The sequence below is a fragment of the Halyomorpha halys genome, unplaced genomic scaffold (genome assembly GCF_000696795.3).
Source record: "Halyomorpha halys isolate HHAL.00 unplaced genomic scaffold, Hhal_1.1 Scaffold390.1, whole genome shotgun sequence".
NCBI lineage: Eukaryota > Metazoa > Arthropoda > Insecta > Hemiptera > Pentatomidae > Halyomorpha > Halyomorpha halys.
Window position 1 is genome coordinate 398,796 of NW_027112043.1, and position 21,503 is coordinate 420,298.

General features: G+C 31.8%; 1 protein-coding gene and 1 long non-coding RNA gene across 9 annotated transcripts in view; one reads left to right on the forward strand and one right to left on the reverse strand.

The window, feature by feature from the left end:
* Positions 1 to 11,694, forward strand: part of LOC106682129 (uncharacterized) — a 29,802-nt gene extending 18,108 nt beyond the window's left edge. For 2 of the 4 annotated variants that reach the window (XR_002944962.2, XR_001343366.3), the window contains 2 exons: positions 2,085 to 2,314; positions 9,076 to 11,694. This is a non-coding gene — a long non-coding RNA (uncharacterized lncRNA). The remainder of the gene's footprint in view (positions 1 to 2,084; positions 2,315 to 9,075) is intronic. The other 2 variants (XR_002944965.2, XR_001343370.3) reach the window with 1 other exon arrangement.
* LOC106682128 (endoplasmic reticulum aminopeptidase 1) overlaps positions 142 to 21,503 on the reverse strand; it is a 113,335-nt gene continuing 91,973 nt past the window's right edge. For all 5 annotated transcript variants that reach the window (XM_024358233.2, XM_024358224.2, XM_024364423.2 and 2 more), the window contains 16 exons: positions 21,341 to 21,493; positions 19,403 to 19,594; positions 18,233 to 18,315; positions 17,946 to 18,148; positions 17,034 to 17,214; positions 15,391 to 15,616; positions 15,113 to 15,267; positions 13,201 to 13,449; positions 11,860 to 12,018; positions 11,544 to 11,778; positions 8,627 to 8,810; positions 8,030 to 8,251; positions 7,775 to 7,917; positions 3,691 to 3,820; positions 2,679 to 2,901; positions 142 to 993 (listed from right to left, as the gene is read on the reverse strand). In XM_024358233.2, the coding sequence (XP_024214001.2) occupies positions 847 to 993; positions 2,679 to 2,901; positions 3,691 to 3,820; positions 7,775 to 7,917; positions 8,030 to 8,251; positions 8,627 to 8,810; positions 11,544 to 11,778; positions 11,860 to 12,018; positions 13,201 to 13,449; positions 15,113 to 15,267; positions 15,391 to 15,616; positions 17,034 to 17,214; positions 17,946 to 18,148; positions 18,233 to 18,315; positions 19,403 to 19,594; positions 21,341 to 21,493 (2,885 nt within the window). In that variant the 3' untranslated portion in view covers positions 142 to 846. The remainder of the gene's footprint in view (positions 994 to 2,678; positions 2,902 to 3,690; positions 3,821 to 7,774; positions 7,918 to 8,029; positions 8,252 to 8,626; positions 8,811 to 11,543; positions 11,779 to 11,859; positions 12,019 to 13,200; positions 13,450 to 15,112; positions 15,268 to 15,390; positions 15,617 to 17,033; positions 17,215 to 17,945; positions 18,149 to 18,232; positions 18,316 to 19,402; positions 19,595 to 21,340; positions 21,494 to 21,503) is intronic.

The window sequence follows — 21,503 nt, forward strand, 5'->3', positions numbered from 1 at the left end:
GAAACTGATGCCATAACAATCTTGATATCTTGTGGCCTAATTCGATCTCGATCCAAAGTCGCTAAAAGATACCTATAAAAAAAATATGTTAATTAATAAGTTAGGCTACAATGGAGCCTTACTCCTCTTCCTGTTTTAAATAAAAAATATATTATATTTTTATAATTTAAGAGAATACATTAAAGAGGCCTCTGATAAATTGAATGTTATTAAATAAATCATCAATTACATATTGTAAATTACTCTAAAAACAAAAAATAAGTCAATTGTATTAAATAAAGTATAAGTGATATTGACTTAATTATTAAATGATATGATAATAATTTTCAAATTCGGGACAATTCATGACTCACCTTCAGTTAAAAAATCTGCCAGATTAGAAAGTTTCTTTTCTGCTTCTATTTAAATCTAATTGCACCACTGTATTTTTAACACTACATGATATAAACGTAGTATTGTTTGATTTATATCTTTGAAGAAATTATAAACGAATTGACAACCTTGTTCAATAAATTTTTGTTATATATGATAAAGTCTATTAAATAAAAAAAAAAAAAATCAAATTTTTCACTTTTACCACAACTATATAAATAAAACGTATTGGCTGAAAAAAATTCAAAACTTATACATAGTCACATGACAAAGAGCAAGTTGGATAATATATAAACTTTTATCATCGAATATCTGATTACACATATGTTATTATAATTATTGTTAATAAAAGTAAAACAGATGAGCACGAGCCCCTTGCATTAAACTTAAAAAGTTTATGTTTATATTAATTTCTTGTTACAAAAATAACATCCATTTGTATCAATGTACCACTAAACTATACATTTCTTTTGACTAACTATTAAAATATTTACTTAACCAGCTGTAAAGAGGTTCTTCATTTTTTTGAACCCAGTGAATATTGAGTAATATTGTCTCTAAACTTTGATCTAGAGACCTAGAACCTGAACCCACATCAATATGATGGAAAAAATCGAAAACCTGCAAACATATACAATTAATATAGTCATTGATAATTACAAAAAAATAAAATATGTTAATAAACAAATGCTAAATCAATATAGTTGAACCTCAAAAGAAGTTTGTCCAATATAAAAAAATGTAACATTATTTTGAATATTCAAAAATACATTAGTAGCTACTTTGGGCAGAAATTAGAAAAATCACTATGTCCAAATTTGCAAAGGTGTATAATACATAAATATTATTATTTTTCTGTAATTCTAAAAAATTGAACAGTAATTGTTTTTAGTAAATAGATTTTCAAAGTACCGCCAAAGTTGATACATAGATGATCAAATATATTTGTATTTACTGATAATCATAGTATTTAAAGATGGAAGCTTTATATGAGTGAAGGAAAATATATTTTTAAATAATCCCAACCAATAATGAATATATAATTAAATAACTGGAAATGAAAATAAAGTCTTCTTGTCATTAAGATTGTTCTTTTAATATCCTAATCAAATTTATTTCAATGTTGAGCTTGGATAGCTCTAATATGTTGAACCTTCAACGTTCTCTACAATGTAATGGCTAATTTTTCTGTTCACTCAGGACTTAAAAGAAATATTATATGCTTTTGTCAATAATCACAAGGTATCTTCTCTGGGCTGCTGAATGTACCAGCAAATCCAAACTAACAACACCATTTTACCATAGGCTAGTTTTCCAATTTTCAAGTGCTTTTTAAATATTGCTCGATTAAATCTTCTCGTTTCAAGCAAATATTTCCAAAGTGATATAGGACCGTCACTAACTGGGGCTTTTAGTGGGGCGGGTTTACTGGAAAATATTCCCTTCTAATATTTTTTGTATTATGATATCCTCTTGTGACATATTGTAAATCGACTAACGTACTCACTATAAGTGTCTATTTGAAAGGTAAAATAAGTTAGGCTACAATGGAGCCTTACTCCTCTTCCTGTTTTAAATAAATATTTAATATATGAACCATTGTTAACCAAGAATGGGTCAAGTTATTTGCATGCAGGACCTGGATTGGAACAAAATTGGATGAGAGAATTGGAGAAGAAGGAATACATGTACACATATATGATCTGTTTCAGGATACAGATGTTATGAGCGATATCATGGTTGGAAGACTGCATTAGATTGTACACATTCCCAGAATGTCAGAAAAAATAATTCCAAGAAAGTTATTCTATAGAAGGCTGTGCCAGACAAGAGGTAGAGGCAGACCACAGCTGCTCGATACCAGTTGAATACTCTTTAATGGCAATAGATAGAGTTATCTGATTAAGGCTTACAGAGGACAATGTTCTGTAGTGCCATGGAGGTAAGATAAGGAAACTTATCAAATTTTATAATTTAAGAAAACTTATAAAAGTTTATCAAAATAATTTCATTGATAACTAAAAGGAGACAGATTAAGTTGAAAGGTTTAAGAAGAAGACAAAAGAAAATCAGTTATAATGTGTGAACTGAAAGTTAATTGAATTAAATTAACATTGGGTTACTCAATACTACTACTACTTAATACTTCACCATAAATCATTAATAAGTAATCAACATTTCAGCCTTTCAAGCCATCTTCAAGTGAAATATTAAGGACCCAACATTAATTTAACTTATACACACTTAGCTTATAAAAAGTAATAATTGAAAAATAGATTGCATTGATAAGGCATTGGGAAATTTACCTCATTGTAGTCATATTGTGTAGAGAAATGTGAAGTAACTGATGAAATAAGACTTCCCATCGTGAATGTGCCATTTCCAAAAAGAGTTTGGAGACCTTTCCAATGTGCTTTTAAATGTCTCCAAGCTAAAAGTTGTCCTTCTGGATTGGAAGAAACTGATGCCATAACAATCTTGATATCTTGTGGCCTAATTCGATCTCGATCCAAAGTCGCTAAAAGATACCTATAAAAAAAATATGTTAATTATAAAAATAATTATAATAAATTATTGAATTAAAAAAAAAATTTAAGTTTAAGTTAAGATTGAATATAACAACTAAAAAATATGATGTCAATTAATGGATCAAGGAATATAAGTATTCTGACAGAGGTAAACAAGGCCGATAATTGAGATCCTTGTTAAAGAAATTTTCTAATAATTAACATCAGCAATATAAATATAATTATTTTCAATTTCTTGAGACTGGTATTTATTTAATGAACAACAATATTGGTAACCAACCATTGCTCTAAACAGAGTGGGAATGTAGAGTTTTTCGTCAGAGAAATCATTACAAATTTAAAATCAACCCACCCAGTCTGGAATCAAATCAGCGCAGTAACAACAGATGTTGTTAGGGTGACACCTCAATACAGTCAGCTACAACAGCCTCTACTGTTTTTTATTCATTATTAAATTTTCAATTACATGTAGGTGTTATAGAAAATAAGTTTTATTATTTTGGTTTGTAAATAAAACGGTAGATGGCGACACTATGATACTGCTGAGAACAAAGCGACAGGCATGCTGCTTTGTTCTAGAACTGTCTGTTGTGGTGTCTGTTTATGAAAATACACTCTCGTTGTCTTTATTTATAAAACCCTCCCTATATTCCACAACAGTAGGGTATGGTAGATAATCAGTAATGTTGGCCACTATACCAGAAGGTATTACACAAGGTCTTGTTAAATAAAATCTTAATATATGTGAAATATTACTATACTATTAATAATACAGTTGTTTATTATTCACCTCTGTAATACCCAGGGGTCTGATGAAACACCTAATATCCTTAAAAGTAATTTTTTCTCACTTGGAATCCTAGAAGTATTGTATTTATTCCAACAGAATTGCCATTCTTTCACGCCACCATATTTAATACCTGTAATCATAAATTATGTATTACGATAAGTCTGAATTGTAATAAAATTAGAAAAATGTAAAAGCTTTATGATTTTTCACCAATGGGTGGTAAGAAATGTCAACAGAGAATAATAATTAATTTATACAAACTCAGCAATAGAATAAACATAAAATACCGCTATGTGTTAATTTTTTTTTCACAATTTCAGGACCAAGCAGTAGGATATTAAACTTACTGACATTATTAAAAACAAAAAATCTGTTTTTCCAGTACAGGATATCTGCATCAAGTGGATATTGAACCAAAAAAATATGTTCAGAGAAATAATTTAGCTTTTTTAAGTTTTGTAATTTTGAATTATTTGACAGCAAGGAATAATAAAAACAAACGAAAACTACAAAACTTTTTTTTTTTCCTATGCTGAAGTCGTTGGTCATTCGACGATTCAGCATCATGCAAAATCAGATAAATTTGAATTTTTGCAAATGTTTTGTTTCTCAATTCGGTCAAAGAAAGACATGTGTCAAGGTAGTCTCCATCCATTCTCCCTTGATTTTCTATATCTATCTATCCTTGGCACTACAGCCGAGTTTGGACCTTGGACTCCTCAATGAGCCTTCGCCATATAGCTCGGTCTTGTGCGGCCGCTCTCCAGTTGCTGATGCACAGAAGTTCTCTGGAATCCCTGATGACGGCATCAGCCCATCACAGCCTACCGTCTAGTAACCTCCTCGGGATCTCAACCACTGACATCCTGACGACATGGCCAGCCCAGCACAGCCTCCTCAGCCTTATGTGCTGCATCACATCTCCCTCACCAAACAGCTCCTTGACCTCCCTGTTGGTTCACCTCCTCCAATTCTCACCAACCTTGACAACGACAAATATTCGGAGCAGAATTTTTCCTTCGAAGGTCAAGATTTCCTTTTCTTCAGCACTTGTCAGAGTCCAGGCTTCAGATCCGTAAGTGAGGACTGCCTGGATTAGTGTCTTGTAGAGCTGGCATTTGGGGAAAGGTGAAGAACATCAACCCCTGGTGCCTCACGTGCGGAGTTCCTAACAGTAGAACACGTAATGTAGATTGCTACACCATGGAAGGACACCAAGCCAGGCTGTCGAGAAAGACCAGGATTTTCGTCCTCACCCAGTCGGACTTTCCCTGTTTGATAGAAAAAGAGAATTATCCCTTCTTTAGGGAGTTCATTTACGAGTGGAAGGAGGTGATGGGCCCAATTCATTTCACAATGGGAAGGGCTTGACCGCTCAACATCGGCGAGCCACCAGAAGAGGAGGAAACTGACCCAGACTGAGACCAGGAGGGCTGGACCAGCCTGGATGCGTACCAGGATGACCTACTGAACGAATGCTGTGGAGAAGGTGCAGCCCCATCAGCAAGGCACTAAACCTAGCGCTGGGCTGCACCACAGTAAAAAAAAATTAATAATTAAATAAGTAATAAAATAATAAATAAAAAATTGGTGATCTTTGGGAGCAGTTGCATGCACAAACCCCAGGGCACAACCCCACTCCAAATGGCAAGGAAGGGGATAAAAAAAAGTTCCCCCAACCTGGAGGACCAGTGGCTGATTGCAACCAGATGGTTGGGCGATAGGGGCACCACATCCCTATGCCAATCTCCCTTGATTGTACATTACACATGTAGGATCCTGAGCCAGGCCTATCCTGTAGAGATGATTCTCCAGATACCTGTGGCCAGTTGTCAGGCGGAAGCAAGCTACTGCATCCCTTCTTGGGAGGTCGGCTGATGGGTTTTGTATTAAACAATTATATCTTTTCTTTTTTTCTTCCACCTTTTCCGTATGTTTTTTTTTTCTGTTTCCTACTTAACTATGTATGGTTCTTATCATTCTTTTTATGGAGTCATAGGATATTGGATGGATTGGTTGTGGCAATGCTGCCCCTTGCCTGACAGACTATCTGCCTCTTCATTTCCTGAAATCCTGCAATGGCTTTGAATTCACTGTAGGACATTAGTGGCTTGGAGCGTCAGGTCATGGAGGAGGATTTTCATTCCGAAACAGCACTTTATTTATTTTCATGTGTGTTAGTAACAGGAAGGATAGCTATTTGGGAGTTTGTGAAGAGAACAGCATTTCGGTCTTGCCTTCTTGACCGTGTTCTTAAGGCAAAGAGGATAGATGCTATTTCACCTTCCTTAACTACTTCCTCAAAGTTTGTACCTTCCTTAACTACTGCAGTGCTGTATTGGAAATCTCTGTTAGTAAGCCGCTACTCCAGCATTTCTAATAGTTGATTTAGCTGATCTGACTGTATAAATGTGAAGCCAATCCTGAGGAGGGTACTTTTGAGCTACAGTTTCCAGAGCTATTCCTTTTAACTCATAGCCAGATGTTGTTTTCTTATCAACCTGCCAAAGGAGTTGCAGCACTACCTAGCTAACGAGATAAGGAATTGGGAAATGTGCCAGTATAAATGGTTCCCATGAACATTAGTCTTATATACCAGCCCCATCACATCCTGGGTGGCTCTCCATACTTTCCTCCAAGACGTTTTAGGAGCTTTAGCTTTTTTTCTACCTTTTTCACCATCTCTTCAATTAGCTTGTTCCAATTCATTTTTGTATCAAAATTAACTCCCAGGTATTTACCTGTATAGGTTCTTGGCAGGGGGACATTATTATAGATGGCTTCCAGCTAATGCACTTTTCTCGACAATGTGAACATTTGAAACTCTGTTTTCTAAGTATTCACTTCCATTCCATTAGATGTAGCCCAGATGAAAAGCTTCATCATTGCCTCATTTATTATTACTTTGAGTGTATTCATGCTGCTACTGATTGCATATCATAGATCATCAGCATACAATAGAGCAGATATTTCCTCGAGAACAGTTACTAGGTCATTTATTATTATATTAAATAGTGTGGAGCTAGGGGCAGATCCTTGATGTACTCAAGTCGATATAATTCTTGAGCAAGATAACTATAAAACTTTTAAAAAATAATTATATGTATGAATGCTCAAACACTAAAAAAAAAAGATTCAATAAACTCAACTTATATTTCTGTTCAAGAGGATGAAATTTTATTTGACTTCCAGTTCATGTTCCCTATGCTGATGAACTTGTGACAGATGCTGTTAGCATTTTTAATCCAATTTAATATTTCTTGATCTACACAGTCATTTTTTCATCAACTTTTTCCAAACATGTGAAGTACTTTACCGATTCAAGGTACCAAACCATGATTTTGTATTTTCTTAATTTATCTACCATCTACGAAAACAATACACAATTTAGGGCTAGGGCTATTGTTGCTCTGTTTCACCATCTTTTCCATGATGAAGCTTCTTGACATATTCCAACTGATTTATAAATATCTTTAGAATTTTTATATCTTGTCTTTAATCTTTCACTATAAACTTCTTCCCTGAGCACTTTAGTGATCAAATAAGACTAAATAATTATTTTTTTGCACCTAAGCATACTGAAATAAGTTCATTGTATTCAGAAATAATATAATAATACTCTTGGTTTGTCTTAGTGGCCTAAAAGTAGTTTATTTGTCTTCCAATTTATTTTGAACTAAAATTATTATTTTTTTATACTCAGATACTTTTTGAAGTACAGTCAACTCTCAATAATTTGAAATTCAAAGGAAAAGTTGTCAATGCCTTAGAATTGAAGAAAAAATTACAGTAATTTTATTTTCATGCTGCGTTTTCTATAAATTATAAAAAGCTTCTTTATACATTTGAGATTTTTAGTACCATTGGCAATCAAAAATATTATTGACGACTACATCACAACATCTATATATTTGTCATAATCAACTATCTTATGTCATAGCCATAAATATATCTGAGTATTTAAGACTATTGAAATATGAAATAAGAGCTATTAAAATGAACTTTATTAATAGTAATATTTAAAACAGCAACATTAACTGTTTTAAAATTAATATTTTAGAATATGAATAACTTATTTATTTACCTGCAGAATAAACTGCTTCTCTTAAGTTAGGTGGTATTTTGGTTCCTTTTTCCATCCATTCTCTAAATTTTTCAGTTGCTTCTGTTACAGTACTTTGCACTCCAGAAAGAACAGCAGATGCAAATATATTGGATCTCATAAGTCTAATTTTAAAATAAAAAAATAAAATTTGAACCACATAGGAATAAATATTGAATAAAATCTGTAAAAAGAGTAAATAATAATATAGAGATGATTTAAGTATCACAATATTACTTTTCCATATGAGTTCCAGTATCTTCCCAACCAAGCGAAGTAGCCACTGGTTCCAGTATATGGCTAATAAATTCTAAAAATAGTCTGTATGGAGCTGCCTCAGACAAAAATCTAGCCCAAGTTTGGAGATGATCCAATGCAGTGGCCCAAGGAACATGTTCCCTCTCCTCTCGCAGATATAAAGATAGCTCCAATACTGTTGTTATATTCACAAGTCCTGCCCTGAAAATGAAAGATTATTAACCTGTAATAATGTCTATAAAATAATTTCATGTATAACTATTTTCACACACTAGAAGACCCAAATTTGATACTAAAAAAATGTCCAATAAACATAGATTAGGGAGGGTTCGATATGCATACTATCGATAGGTAGCATTTCAGTTCAGCATCATAACTGAAATTAAGGTTATGAGATTTATATCAAATTTCTTGGAAGAACTACTGAAAATTTTTAAGAACCCCAACAAACCTTAACATATGATATTGGATGAAACATTTTCATGGTTACTTGGTAATCAATCATACAATTATTTACTAAACAACAAAGAGATATTTATAACACATATTGACATGCCTATTAAAAAATTAAAGTACCTGCATAATGTAAATGCATCATCTATTAAGCTTGCTCTATCTGTTGGTGTCATAGCTGTGTGGTTTTTCTTAAGTGTATCAATAAGAGCTTTCCACATGTCTGGTTCATAATTCACCCTGTAGAACCCTGACTGATTTACATTGGCTTTAAACCAGGAAGCCGATGGATCAATTTCAAATTTGACTGAAATAAATGCAAAATGGCAAGTGATAATCACAGAATGATTATAAAGCAAATTATATAACAAATCAATACAAATTAACTGGCTGCTCAGCTTATTTCTAGTTCTATTGAAATATATTTCAAAAATTCAATACCAGTCCCCTGATGAGTTCGGTCTAATGCATAAATAAAGCTAAAATTAGATTTCCTTTCTATATATTTTTTTAATGATTCTATGTTCCCTATATCTAAGCTTATTTTGATTCCTATTTATTTTTTATTACAGAAAACAGAAATTTTGGCTATTGTTCATTCCCTTTTTCACTAGTGATAGGCATTTAAATATTGCTTTACAAGACGCTGATCTACCATGTTCTCAGTTTTTCATCAAATATATGGATTCTAAAGAAGGCCAAGGAAAAAGAATTCTTCAATTTTGAGAGAAAAATCCTTCAGAAAAGATTTGGTCCGTACAAGGTTTGTGACCACTGGAAAAGACGGAAAAATGCAGAAAGCTAATATTATCAGACTTATAAAAATCTTCACTGGGCTGGGCACATTGCCTGGATGAATATGGACGATATCCAAAAAAGAATCCTAGAAGGAAATCTCAATCGAGCTAGAGGTAGAAGACGGCCAAAACTGAGATGAGAGAACTATGCTAAGCAGCAAACCAGAACACTGCTGGGAATGAATAACTGGAAAGTTAGCACAGGACTGAAACACCTGGCAAAAGGAGAACAATACCCACATTGGGCTATTGGGCCAAAAAAGAAGAAGAATAGGCATTTAAATAGTAACATTTGGTAAACAATGATTTTATATTTATTTAAGAAGAAAAGTTCCAAAAGAAAGAAAAATTAATATTTTATATAGCAAAAAAGAACATACACCTTACAATCTATCTAGAAGGTTACTGGTTGATGGTGACTGGAATTCTAGCTAGCTGATGCTTTACAATTTATGCATTCCCAATTGTAATAGAGAAATGAATTGAAAAATAATTTTATTCTGTGACACCTAGTTCCCTTAGAATACCACTACATTGGACATATAGAATACCATTTGTCTGACTTATAATGATTAAATATAGTAACTAAATAATGAAATTATTAAACTAATAAAATTATAATATTTTTATATAATTCTATGAGAAAAAGGGTAAAATCACTTTAACTCAGCATACCAACTAGAGACAATCATGTAAAAGGCAACTGTATTGAAAGGGGAGGAAAATAAGAAAGGTAACAAGGAACTGACTCCTACTAGCTGTTATGGAATCACAAAATCTTAGGAACTGTTTAAGGGTAGTGATGCATTTCAAGATAATTTAGGATAAATGGTCATTGCAGGATAAGTGCACATCAAAAAATATTCCAAGTTTTCAGGGTTCCAAACTGAGCTGTAGAAAAGAATAGATCAGCAATTAGTATAGAGCAAGGAATGATAAGGAAGGAAATTGATAAGGTCCTTGGAACTGATGATGATGGTCTTGGTGTTTTCAACTTTGAGCCTAAGACCATTGTTAGCTCCCCCAGGCATCAATATTGTCTATATCTTCTTGTAGCTTTTGGACCAACTTAATCATCTAGGTAGGGTGAAAGGATAGGTCAGTTTGTAGATCATTAGTATATTGGTGGTATTATGAATAGATAATAAAATCAGAAAAGTTGGTAATATAGAAAGAGAAAAGATTTATGGGGAATGATAAGTGTTTAGGAACAAAGTGACAAGAAGCCACTTTAAAATAGTGTTTGATATGTAGTGGTTTTTCAGTTTGAAAAGGAGGTTATAATTTACCAATTCGAATGGTTTTGAGTAATAAAAAAAACTTAGATAATTATTTTTATTAGTTAATAGAGGTTTGAAGGTTCAGGATAATTTTTAACAGAGATGATTGAGTGGAAGATTGAGAACAGAAAGTAGAAGAAGAAGAAGATCAAGGAGAGATTTTTGTCGAAAAAAGGGTATTATGCTGTTAGTGGACAATCTTTTGAGTGGTTTTAACAGATCATAGAGAATAGAACAGATAACAGACTAGAGATAGGTCTAAATTGGAAATTAGTGGGGAAACAGATATCATATTCAAAGGACAGAAAAAAGTTTGTTACAAGCTGTTGGACAGATGGAATTTTGGTGAGAAAAATAATAAATTTACAAAAGAAAAAGAAAGAATATAGGAAGGCATTGTCTAATTATTTTAACAGGTATTACTAATGGGCTCTGAAACCATTGTCATTAGTTCTGAATTTTATTGCAGAGGAGAGTAAGTTTTTAGGAAGAATGTTTATGAAATGATGAAGTAAACTCCCTCTAATCTGACATCGTACAGTCTGGGATGTTGAATAATCAGACACAATTTTTGAAAAAAAATATAATCTTGATCACAAATCATCAATCCTGCCTTTCAAGTTTGCTTTCAATCAGAAGGTGTGAGGGAAAACCAATTTGCAGGATAAAGTATATTTTTTGTGAGTCCACAGTGAATTTTTTTGTTTTATAATCAGATATTTAACACTTCAATGTAACTCTAAATTCTACTAAAGCTGTTTAAAGAATAATAACACATATTAACTCTAATTTAAACATAAATTTTTCTATTTTTTGTTTAAATCACGGTTATCTGATATTCATCCTATAACCCGGAATATTTCACAATCTGGCATACTTCAAGTACCAAACATGTTGGATTAGTGGAAGTTTACTATGATTATGTTTGCATAAATTACTACTGAATATCTGAAATTTTCTTACCATCAGTCAAATTCATCCAAACCATTTCTTCATCTGATATGTCTGTGTAGTATGTCAATGGAACGTACCACTTGTAATCATATGGTGACTTTGGCATACTGTGTACAGTGGAGTTTGGCAAGCGTGCATCAGGGCTAAGTAAAAACCTAGTCTGCGAAGCAGATATAGACCCACCATCACGTTTAATATCTATGAGGGGAAAACCCATTTGCCTTGTCCATGTATCCATTATATTCTGAGCCAAGGAAATATATTAATACAGAAATATGTATAGCATATTATAAAGACAATAATTTAAATAGTGGAATTTTCATACTTTAACATGAATGGAATGGTTGGCATGTTTGCTCATTACAGCCCATAAGTCTTTTGTATCAGCATTACTAAATTTGTGAGTATTCAGATAATCATTGAGTCCACGTTTCAAGGTATCTTGTCCTAAGAACTTTTCCATCATATAGAGCAGTGCAGCACCCTTAAAATTAATAAAATGTATCAATTCGTTTAGTTTCAAAAATCAAAATTAAAAAATGGAATTGATTTTATGTTTACTGCATGATTGATATAACAATTATTATAATAAAAGAGGCATTCCTATTACAAAAAAGTGTATGAAGTATATTTATAAAAGAAAACATCAATTAATGATAATGATAATAAAGAAGTATGTGATTTGACAGTGTTACTATGAGAATTCATATGTGTGTATGTATGTACATTTTAAAAATTATATAACACTATTAGGAAAACATTCAGCCATAACTTAATCATTTTCCAGCATCAAAATATTTGTTAACTCATCGACTTATCAATTAACAAACAATTCAACGAAATGATGGTAGGAAAAATGAGAAACAGTAGTAACCCCTAAAAAAAAAATATAAGTTAAATGATTAAGATTTATTAATGGACTCATGGAATAGTTAGAAATATTAATACAATTTGATTAAACAATTAGTAGGTCAGATACAGGATAAAAATAAAATACATGGTGATGTTCATTAACAGAAATATGATTGATTCTGGGATTTTTAGAAGCGTTTTGAAGAACTGGTTAATTTAGATTTGAATACGAAATTTCATATGTGGTTATACATTATTATCATTAGGTTTTTTTTTTCTGGAGTACTCCAATCCAAAAATTTTGGGATTGTCTTCATTTGCCTGTCATTGGCACTGTCAGAAACAGAAGCCACTCCTGTAACGCAATGTTTGTGACCACAATATAGGTTATTTCCACAATAATTCAATAACACTTATATTTACAATTTTACAATACACTTATGTAAAAACTATGAAAGAAACTATTTAAATGTCCGCATGTAAGTTGCTATGATGCAGTTAACTCCCAGTCATATGACTTGTCATGAATTCATTATCATGTCAATCTCATTGAAAGAATAACAAGCTGTATTGACTAAGTAACTTGGATGCTAAGTCTTACCTGGTGCAATCAACACTACAGAAGCTCTTATTATAATTTGAAAGTAAATTAAAATATGATGTTGAAAGTTAGTTTCTATGTGTATATTATCAATTAAGGTTTTGTCAATTTAGTATGCAATTGGATATTTTTTTTTCCATTAGACTGTCTCTCACTAATGCACATTGAAATTTATGTTCAATACATATACTTTGTAGAAAATATTATAATTACCTTACTATAGGAGATAGTGTCAAATATAGCTTCAATTTCAGTTGGATCCTGGACTGTTACTGATATTGAGTGACTGTTGGTAAGAGCATCCAAGTTGAGACCAGGCTGTGTCTTGTCTAAAACAAATTGTTCCATCATATTCCAGCCTGGCATTACTTTATCTACTGCCAGATATTCCAGAAATGAAGCGAAACCCTCATTCAACCAAAGATCATTCCACCAACGCATCGTCACAAGATTCCCGAACCACTGTAACAATATAGAGGGTAGCGATTGCCGCCAAGAACATTAGCTGATACACTTATATAACTCTCTTAATTACAATTATAACAATTAGAAATATGTAGTAAAATAAAAAATATAGTTATGTTATATTGTTATTACATCAAAATCCAGTTGGATACAGAAAGCTAATATTAAGCTAGATCAGTGTTTGACATTTATGTACCACTTTTATAATGTTTGTGTTACTGAGTACCCCTTGTCAAAAAAACATAAAATTTACCTAGTGAACATCTCTCTTCAATGTACACCCCTTCCTGAGGACAATATTAAATGTCCCATTTTGGAAGTATAGAAATTTAGACCCTTTTCCCATGGATAGCCCTCTAGCAAACATGGAGAGCTGAATTTTCCTCACCAAAAGATTAATTTAGCACTCTTAATGGGCTCTTACAAATTAAGAAAACCATATTCAATAGTTTCATGTTCTGATATAAATATGTATGTACAGTAAAATAGGTATATATACAACACTAACAAGTAATGACATTGTTTTCATTATTTATCCATGTTTGTAAGAGAAAAAAGTTAACTGCTTGCTACATCAGGTACAGTCAAAGCTAGGCAGAGCCCGTATCCCCATCAAGCTCTTTCTATACCCCTTAGGGAAGTTGTACCACTTCTTGAGAAACACTGAGCTAGATGAATGTATGTAAATGAATGAATGAATGAAAAAATAATTTTATTCTAGGACAAATGAAGAATAAATTGTTCACATTGTTACAAATTAAGGTTAATTGCCTGGTAGACATTTGAAAATTGCAGTGTACATGTTGAAATAACATAAGCGTTAGATTAAATTATAATTTATTATAGTAATCAGTAATGGCTGTATACATAGCTCACAATGATGCAGAGGTTTAGTTATGTAGTATGTGAAGGAATAGGTGTTGTTTAAAGGAAAGGATGGACAAGGATTGACGAATGGAGATAGGAAGAGAATTGCAGGTGGTTGCAGGTATGACGAAGGATTTGCTAAAGGAGGGGGTTCTATGGGAGGGCATGTTTAAATCAATTGGCTGGAATCTGGTGTTTAATGAATGGATAGATGATCGTAGAGTGAGGAGATCAAGGATATAGGTCAGCTTTTTAATTTTAAAAACTTAGAATAGGAAAACACCAAGGAGGTATTGCCTTCAGGAGGTTAGATTGAGCCACTTCAACTTGGTATACCAATGGGAAACATCAGAGGGCCTGGGAAACCCAAAGATAAATCTTACAAAGCTATATGGTACCTTAAAACGCTCAATTTGGGCAATCTACATAGTTATACTGTTGAAACTCTTTATTTTATTTTATTTCTTTTACTCCTTTGAGTTTCATTCTGATTTTTAATAATTTAATTTATATAATTTTAACTTTTTTTTTTTTACATCCTTGGATCTTTTACAAATCAAATCAACAGATGGACTTGGTTTAAATAATTATGGAATATCAACAATTAATGTCCTCTAAATACTAACTACACCATCATTAAATAGTGTGATTCTAAAATGTACCATAGGATAATAGATTTGGTTGTTAATTTCTATGACATGAATTGACTTTCATCACATGATAATAAAATCAGATGAGTATTAATTACAATAAATATAATGAAATAATAAGGTATTTTGAAATGAAATAGTACCTGGTGAGCTAGTTCATGAGCAACCACAACAGCCACCCATTGGTGAGAAGCAGCAGATGTTTCTTCAGGTTCATAGAGAATCGATGTTTCCCTATAAGTAATCAACCCCCAGTTTTCCATTGCACCAACACCAAAATCTGGGATTGCAATTAGATCTAAAAATTAATAATATATATATTTTTTTTCAAATTATATTGTTCATGTTAACATCTTATTTTAAAAAAATATTCAAAATAATGCACAATTGTTTAACATTTTAAGGCTACACTTAAAGATACCTTGCTTTGGGAGAGGATAATTGACATTAAAATATCTTTCATAATGATCCATCATCGCAGTTGCTGTATCCAATGCGAACTTAGCTTGCTTAAGAAGATCAGGTGGTGAATAAACTGCCACTGATACTCCTCTCGCAGTCTCAGCACGAATGTGTTGATAATCACAAACAACAAATGCCACAAGATAGGTGCTCATTTCAACTGATTCCTGAAAATCATCTCGTAACTGCAACAGAAAAATATAAAGTACTACTATAAATCTTGCTTCGTGTTAAGTATATGCTTCCTTAATTCATTGTTAACTACAACTTTTTTTTCCATCAACCTTCTATTCTAAAAATTTTAATTCCCAAAAATATAAATGAAATTTGATGAAAAAGTTTAATGAAATAAGCATTATTCCTTAGAATTCAGAAACAATTTTAAAAATTCAAATATCATTTTTTTTTTTTTTAATATACTGTGTTAATATGATTTTGAAGTCCTGTTTTATTAGAAATGAGTTCAGGAATTTTTATCTTGTTTATTTCAGTTGTTTTAGGGGGGAAAATGAATGTTTCGAAACCTAATTAGTGATAACACATTAAAAATTATCAAAAGTTACAGAAAGGGGCTTTTTAATAAATTATAATACTTCATTTACAAATTTTTCCTAATGATCTAGGAATATTCAATCTTCAGAAAAATAATATTGATATTGAAAAAAAATGAATTTATAGCAGATTCTCATATGTTTTCTATATTCAGTAGTTGAAGAAGTGATAAATGAAAACACCATAATTTACAAATTCATATATAATAATAAAATTTCTGTTTTTGCTATTTGACGTTGTCAGCAAAGGTGTGGAATAACTTCCATCCTTCAAAAATAGAGAAAAAACATTTAAAAATTAAATTTTTAGCATATTGAGGTGTTGTTTTTTTCAAATAATATGTATTAAGAAGCAATATACTATCGAGTAGAAAAAATTAATTTTTAATTTTTGTCCATAAAATTTTACTAAAAATGAAATTATTCTAAATTAATCTGTTTTTTCTTACTCCACAATTTTTCTGACTATATAATAAATAAATATCTCAAAACAAGAACCACAATAATTAAAATGAAAATAGTGTCTTCATTAACCTAATGTATACACCAAGTATTGGAAAAATTGTACGATTTAAAAAAATTAATTTATACCAATACTTTAGATTATCAGCTTCTAAAGTTATTGATCTAAAAGCAGTTTTAAGAGAAATTTCTTAGTTATATAGTTGAACTGATAGTATTTAATTTAGTTTTTGAACTGAAAGTATAGTATTTTTAGCTTGTTTTTCTAATTTCCAAACAGAAAATGCAAAAGATAGTCTTAAGAAATCACGATTCCTTAAAACTTTTCATTTCAGTATAGGGCCTAAACTAATGAATCAGGTCCTATGACCTCTATAGCTATATCAAGAGTTGTTATTCCGGAATATTGTCAATTTTAAAATATTTTAATTAGTAGTTCATTTTTATAAATATTTTAAGATTTAGAAATTAGTCCTCAACTCAATACCCAAGTATTAATCAATTTTATACTGAAGCTCAGCAAAATTTTGATTGTATTATAACCTTTTTTTTTATAAAAAAAAAAAGGAACAATCATTCACTTACTTACCAGTCCTGTTCCCATATAAAATCCAGCATCTTCAGTATTTATAATTGGCATGTTAAAAAGGGAAATGTGAAATCTATCCCGAATAATTGACATTCTAAACCTGGCCTTAAATTGGGGTTCATCAAAACATGGAAAGGCAGAACGTGCATAAGTTGGTTCAAAATGAGTAGTTGCTAAATATCTAAAAAAAAAAAAAAAAAAAAAAAATTAAAATTGTCATGGTAAATACTAATAAATAAATTAGATTATTTACTATTCCATTAGTTTCCACCCAAAAATATGTTTCTGATCTAAAAAAAAAACTGATATTATCTAGTGTTTTTACAGACTGTCTTTTTTAAAAATCTAAAACAGTTTTTTTTAAATGGTTGAGAAAATGAGATAATTAATTAAACAACCTGGGATCCTTTAATATTCTTTTAAAAGAAAATTGAAAAAAGTAAATTTAATATGCTGAAGAAAATTTTAGTTCATCATTAGAAAATCATTGCTTGAAGGTTTATAAGGTCTTCGACTTCCAATCTGGAGCATCACATATTTTAATTCAAGATTTCAGATCCACTGGTTGGAAAATCCAGAGGTTTGACGGCAATAATACCAGCACTCCCTTGTAATAAAAATAAGCTGGAAATATTGCATGTAACCTTTTTTTGTCTGTTTTGGATTTTACTCTGTTAAATTTTAAGGCATTTAGATATATCAACTCCTCAGAAATATGATTTCAATTAAAAATTTATAAAAAAAATTATAAGGTTTATAGGGTTCAAATATTTTTTTTTTTAATTCACAAAGAAAAACTATACATCCCAAGATTTTATTCAAAAACTAAAATGTTTTTAAAATTCAGGCCAATTTTTTGGATGGATAGACTTGACAAAGAACATTTCATGAATTAATAAATATAAAACATACCTTGTTTCACCATCCTTTGTCTTATAACTGCTTATATAAAACCCCTCCATTTCTCTACTCAGGCGTGTAGTAAATCTCATCACCAATGTATAATTTACCCGTTTTCTGAACTTATCCTTCATTTCAAGGTACAATTGTTGTCTTGGAGGATACTCAAGTAATCTAGCAATGCTTAATCGATGGTTCTTTCTATCAGTTATCATCTGAAACATGAGATAACTTTTTGGTTATTCTTCAATTAATTCTTTCTATTTAAGCTATTACCTAGATCAAGTAAACCTATTTACCTTATCAGTGATAGTGAGGTTTTGACTATTAAGAACAATAAAGTAAGTGTCCTTGTCAACTTGGAAGTCTATGATAACCTGACCTAAAAAAGAAAATTAAATATAGTTGACCATAAAAATTCATATATAAGAAGATGGTCAGGGTTGCGGTTATAAACTATTTGTTCTTTTTTTGACCACAACCCTGACCATCTTCTTATATATAAATATTGTTATATATATTCAAATGTAGGAGGGCAGATATATCATGGGCAGTTTTGGCAGAAATTTCTCTAATTCCTTGACTACAGACAGCAATGTTTATTTTCAAAACCAATTACACCATTTGAAAGCTAGAACATTCAATTTTTTATCATAATAATAATATTGAACTAAGCAATTACGTATACATTGCTCCAACTTTCCTAAAATTTATCACCAACACAATGAGGCAGCAACTGAACTCTTCTTTTACTTTGTCATCTCTGCAGAAGTGTTTTCCATGAGAAACAACTCTTTAAATCCTTTCATTATCATGAATGGACCTACAATGATGAAGGGCGATAAACTTCTGTAAATTTTCAATGAATGTCTTTAGGTGAAATCTCTTTAGCATTTAAAAAACGAATTATTGCATGACTTTTTCTGTAGATAGAGCAGCAATCAGAACGTTCATCACAAAAGGCTGCTTAACGAACACTGTGCAGCATTGCAAAGCCCTCCAGCAAGGCTGGATTGAGAGTGAAATAATCACAGCATATGGCATTGTTGCTTAAAGTGTTAGCAAAAACATTCCCGCTTCCAGCACTTAGGGAATTTTACTTTGCTATCCATTCACATATAATGAATCTATAAATATGGAATAAACATTTTATTATGGATTCAAATCAAAACTTTTTAGGGAAGGAACTGAAGTAAAACAGAACAATCAATAGATATGGATCATATATACATTTTTAAGATTTTAATAATTTTCATTTTTTTTTTTATATTGGATTTTGTTTAATCACTAATTACATTAAAAAGAACATTTGTTTGCTTAAATATGAAGAAAGTTTAGTGGATTATTTGTAAAAATGTCCTAATTAAATTGAAAATTTATTCAACTTAATACTTTTATGCCAAAAATATTTGTAGCACTCTAATGTTATATTCTAATATATATTTCTAATAAACTGTTTTTATACTCACCCTTCACATCTAATGTTGTCAAGTTTGGATGGATATTAATATGATATCTCAAAGGTCTAGCAAATGCTGGAAGCCTCACATTATTCCAAGGGAATAATTCATTATTTGTTGCTACAGGTATAATATTTCTAGTTCTATTAATTCGTCCATGTTCATCTAGGTATGTTGGTTTCTCTCCCGCACATGGGCAATCTGCAAAAAGCTAAGTATTAAACCTAATAGTAAACAAAAAAATAACATCCAATCTATATGGAAACATAGTGATGGTATATAAAAAAAATTAATATATTCATTAAAGAAAGAAACCCTCAAAATCTGTTTTATTTAAGTATCAAGGCTCCTACATTGACTGTTCCAAAAAAATAAAACCAAGTTTATTGAGGTTCAACAATTATTATTTTGGCTTGTTACCTATTATCTCTAGACCAATATATGTTTCACAAACATGAAACCTGATAAAGATCTATGAAAAACGCCTAATGGTAATTGAAAAACCTTTTTCTTAGAAGATTTATGAGTCTTTCAAGGGAGAAGGTTCAGAGAGAAAGAGATGGTAAGGTATCTCAAATGATACTATAATGAGAACATAGAAAGTTCACATTGAGGGGTGTACATTAAAGAGAATAAACGATCTTTAGGCACTATCTGTTCTTTCAAAATGTACTATTTATATCCTTTAACAAACTCCCCTCTATGCAAATTTTCTTGATGTCTAAGCAATACTGTGAATAAATTTCTGATAACATTCTCATGACATCAGTTTCATTTAGTTTTAATCATGTGAATAGAAAAAAGTCATCTAGAGTGATTTGTTGAACAACAATAGTTCATAGTTGAACAAAAAGAAGGGCCATTTCATCTCCATAAAAATCAGCTCATCATATTAACGAATCTTCTGCTATCTAATTTTATGGAATGATGGAGCAGAGTTAGATCAATTTTATGAATCCTCCAATTGCCAATTGGATCCTTGGATCTGAAAAGAGTAGTGACCACATTAAACAGCAGTTGGGGTGATTGATGAACCACAATGTTCCTACAACATCGACAAAGACAATGTTACCGGTAAAAATGGCTGGAATGTGATCAGGCGTACACTAGAAGGTGTTATAACCGATTGAGATTGGTGAGGAGTAGAGGTGGATATGGTCGATGACCTGAATGACAGGGTGTCCCAGATCACCAGTGTCATCTGGAATGCCTCTGAAACTCTTTCAGGTGCCAAAAATCAAGAGCTTTAGCTTAGACCAGTCCCCTGATGGATGCTGGCCAAAACTGCCTTAAAAAAAGACCTGGACCAGGTTTGATGGTCACACTTAAGATGCAGATGTGATGAGAGGTGTACTGCACTCCCTAATAAGAATAAGTCCAAAGCCAGGGTTAATCGAAATGAGGTACATTTACTCAAAGTGGAGGTTCTTGGATGAGTTTATTGTTGAAGAATCCACAAAAAAATCCTGCAGTACAGGGTGGTCATGGGCAAACTGACTCCTAACAAGCCAATGACCAGTTTTTAAAAGAACAAGCCATCCACGGAAATATGGCTGTACCAAGTGGAAGTGTCCTTTGTTGTTAGTGTCCTGCTGAGAGTACATGCAGAGGTTGCACAGATGGGGTAGCGATATGTTATGTAGCTGATATTTTACATATCCTTTGCCTTTGACAGTTCCAGGTGGTACTCCAGCAGCTACGTAAGTCTTAAGCACCCAGAAATGTATATGACTTCATAAGTAGCTTCCTCCAGGATTGGTATATTAAATCAGGTAAGATAAACATATATTCTACAAGATAGATGCATTCATGAAGAGAGGATGCCTACAGGAATAAGAAAAAAAATTGATCCTCCGTTAGGGGATCACCTTTTTATGAAAAAAAAAATGGATCTCTAAGGTTAGCAACAGTAAATAAGGAGAATATATATAAAATTAGTATTTATACCAGTCTGAGGTCCTGCATACGCAATGATGAGGGACACAATGAAAAGAATGGCAAGAACCACAGTGGCCACACACAATGCTCTCTTCTGGGAGCACATGGCCACTCTATTATGTTCGTAAACTGTTCTCTTGTGCATTCCATTTTGGCTGTCCCCTACAACATG